Source organism: Triticum urartu, chromosome 5A (assembly GCF_056163025.1).
Source record: "Triticum urartu cultivar PI428250 chromosome 5A, HENAU_Tu73, whole genome shotgun sequence".
NCBI classification, from domain to species: domain Eukaryota; kingdom Viridiplantae; phylum Streptophyta; class Magnoliopsida; order Poales; family Poaceae; genus Triticum; species Triticum urartu.
The window spans coordinates 5389407-5392685 of NC_141877.1; the positions used below are offsets into that span (position 1 = coordinate 5389407).

The 3279-nt window shown below is 46.9% G+C and overlaps 1 protein-coding gene across 1 annotated transcript; it reads right to left on the minus strand.

Moving 5' to 3' along the window:
- Positions 1 to 603: 603 nt before the first annotated feature.
- Positions 604 to 3041, minus strand: LOC147967358 (uncharacterized). The gene is made up of 4 exons (XM_087522456.1): positions 2056 to 3041; positions 1060 to 1153; positions 893 to 918; positions 604 to 752 (listed from the first exon to the last, which is right to left on the minus strand). The coding sequence occupies exons 1-4, from the start codon at positions 2624 to 2626 to the stop codon at positions 604 to 606; spliced, it is 840 nt and encodes a 279-aa protein (XP_087378582.1). The 5' UTR covers positions 2627 to 3041.
- Between the last annotated feature and the right edge of the window lie 238 nt (positions 3042 to 3279).

The window sequence follows — 3279 nt, forward strand, 5'->3', positions numbered from 1 at the left end:
AAGAGTATCACCAAAAGCCGACGAGTTGATTTCAGGATCTCATGGGTTTAAGCTCTTAAGCACCAGCTTGTTCGGAGGCTTTGTTGATCTTTTTATCCTTTGAATCAAAAAGGACCTGACCAAATTTCTTATTTCTGAAAATATTCATCCCTTCCTCTGAAAACTAACTGCAGGTTTTAAAACGACCATTACAAATTTTATAGGGAGGTTCCATAAACATGCTACAGTGCGATTTTGCTGTCTTTTATAAGAGCAGTTTTTTCATTGATCAAAGGGATTTCCGTAAACGGAAAGAGCTGGGTAGGCGGCCAACCGGGAGCTAACCCCACCCAGCCGAGACGCCGAAACAGATATAGTATTGTCGCATTGTACAGAAAACTACAACCTATGACAAGTAAAATAGCCAAGCCGATCCTAGAGTCAGCAACATACCATGGTGCTACCAGAACGCCGAACCACTAGACTAGACAAGGAGCAACACAGTAAAAGCATTTCTTGAAGTGAAGAAACGCGCGCGGGGTGGATGCGGGTGACTCAAAGCAGACATGTGTAACAGATTAGCACACTTCTAAATCACCTCCATCGTCTACGTCATCTCAGTCTTTAGTCATCTCCGTCCTCTTCGACATCGTCCTCACTGATCTCGGAGTCATCTTCAAGATCCCCACTCGTCTCAGAGTCATCTCCATCCCCTTCAAGATCCTCACTCATCTCGGAGGCATCATCATCTCCATCATCATCCCCTTCAAGACCTGCACAATGAAACAATGATCCATGAACAGGATAGCAATCATTTGTGTTGAAATTCCTTTAGCCAGCAGACCCAATAAATGAAAAAACATTCCCCACTGAAAGCATTGGAATAAACCAGTTTAGTAGATCTCCTACATACCAATCTCATGCAATTCAGGACACCACCTGAATAAATTGAAACAAAGATCGCATTCATTAGGTTCTGAAACAAAAAAGACTTCTATAATGCAACAAGCGGATGTTTCTAGAGCAAAGCAACATATACTGCAACAACAATCTATACACATGAGTGAAGAACAAGTTCACCTGTTTGTAGCAGCAATCACTTCATCATGGAAATCCTCCACTGAGTCATATTGATTCAGGAAATAAACCCCCGTGGCATCCAACATGTCGGTTCCTTTGAGATTAATCAAAGATATATTTAGTGCTGGTGAAATTTAAAATCCCAGCAATATAATGGTCAATTAACTAATGAAATGCAGTTGAAGTATCATATTTTCAGCGTGCAAGTTGGGCATCACAGAATCCTGATATGCGCTAGGTTTTTTTTTTCTTTCAAAGGACCGCATAATAACATCACCTACAAGACATATCAACTTAAAAAGACAAAGATCTAATCAAGCTGGACAACGATCTCATAAATAAGATGTCATATGAAGCTGGACAACAATCTTAGAAATAAGATGATGTCTGTACATGAAGTTCCAAACTGTGTTCCAGACTATATATTGCGCTATAAAAGTGCAAGTTTTGTTGTCTGAGTCTTCCTGTTTGGAGGATTAAGGGAAGGGGATCAGAGGGGCAATAAGATGAGGGATCGCAGCGGAAGGCCAGGAATAGAGGTAACAGAGGAAAAAAAATAGAGTGAATTTCATGCATAATGGACTGTTGTAAACAAGAAATGTCTTCAAACAGTGTCAGTCTGTCAGAACAGCCTAATAACAACATATACAAGACAGGCCACCACCAAGTATATATGGTGCATTCTGTGTTGGAGAAGAACCTTACTCTGAACCATCTATGTATGTATGTATGTATGTATCTAGAATAATGGCCATCTGCATCAGCACAGGCTTATGGACAAACAAAGAGCACCACAACAGTAAGGAAACATGAACTGCCACCTTAAATATTGAAATAAATAAATAAAAACAAAGCTATATATCACCCTGCATTAAATTAAAGGGTGTGAGATGTGCTCAATAAAATTATTAACACTTGAACAGAACTAATCATGGTAATGTCATATACACGCAAATCTGCAAATCAGTTAAGAGAGAGTGCGAACAAGATGGGTACCAGGCGAGGGATGATGTTCGGTGAGCTCCGGCGGAAGCTGCCAAGCATGGACCAGGCGGGAGGAGAAGTCCGGCACCCCCAAATCTTCAAACTTGTCGTACTCCACCACACTAGCGTTGTGCAGGTTGACAGAGAAGATGTGCTTGTCCAGGAAGAAGTAGACCTCGTGTGCCTTGATCGGGTTGACGAGCGCCACGGTGGGGATCACCTCCCGGCGCAGGAGAGTCCTTTTGTAGGTCTCATGGTTCCAGATCTCAGCCCACCGTACCTTGTGCGTCTGCTTCCATTGCGCCTCTGACGGATTGTTGGAGGAGAGCGTCCACATGCTGACCACGGGGTCGTCTGCGGGGCCATGGATCTGCACGTACCGCAGGCTGCCTTGGCTCCCCTTCAAGCAGCGGTGTATGTCACCGTTGAACGTGGACGGCGCAAAGGGCAGGGGGCAGCTCATGTTGTACGTGCGGGAACTTGATTTGGTGAAGCACCGGCTTATGGTCGAAGGGGTCGCAGGCAAGCATGCAGTAGGAGAAGTCGAACCACCAGAGCAAACCTTGATGCGTGAGAACGCCATCACCGCGCCACGGTTGTTTATCCAAGATTTTGGAGCAGTCGGGCTCCTTCTCGACCCACGAGTGCAAGTCGACCGTGCAGAAGAGCGTGAAGAAGGCAACCTCTTCGAAGAAGCACGTGATGAGATCGGCCACCATGAGAAGCCTGCGGCCGTGATCGCGGATGAGGCCCACGCAGTGGCGGCAGGTGAAGCCGCCGCCGTGGGGGAAGATGCCCGTCGTCCTGCGGAAGAACGGATCGCAGATGTACAAGGTGAGGCCGATGGAGGTGTAGCCGCATAGCAGAAGGTGGCCGCTGCGGTCGGCGGCCGCGATGTAGGGGTACTCGACGATTCCGGCGGGGCTGGCGACGCTGCTCTCCAAGAACAGGCGGGAAGGTAGCGGAACCTCGTTGAAGGTGAAGACCGCGTTGGGGAATTTCTGGGGCTTCATCAAATCTTCCGACACATCCGGAACAGCGTACAGGATGTACCACTGCTCCTCCTGCGCCGCCGCCGGGGCCATTGCTGGGTGGGGGTGGGATGGGAGGGAGGAGGACTTGGATCGACTCGATTAGGGTTCCCTTTCCCTGACATGCGTGCGGGGACGTGCAATCTGGTTTCTTTTTTATGTTTCAAGTTTATTTTCCTTTCTTTAAGGATAAGGAGTTCTTGTT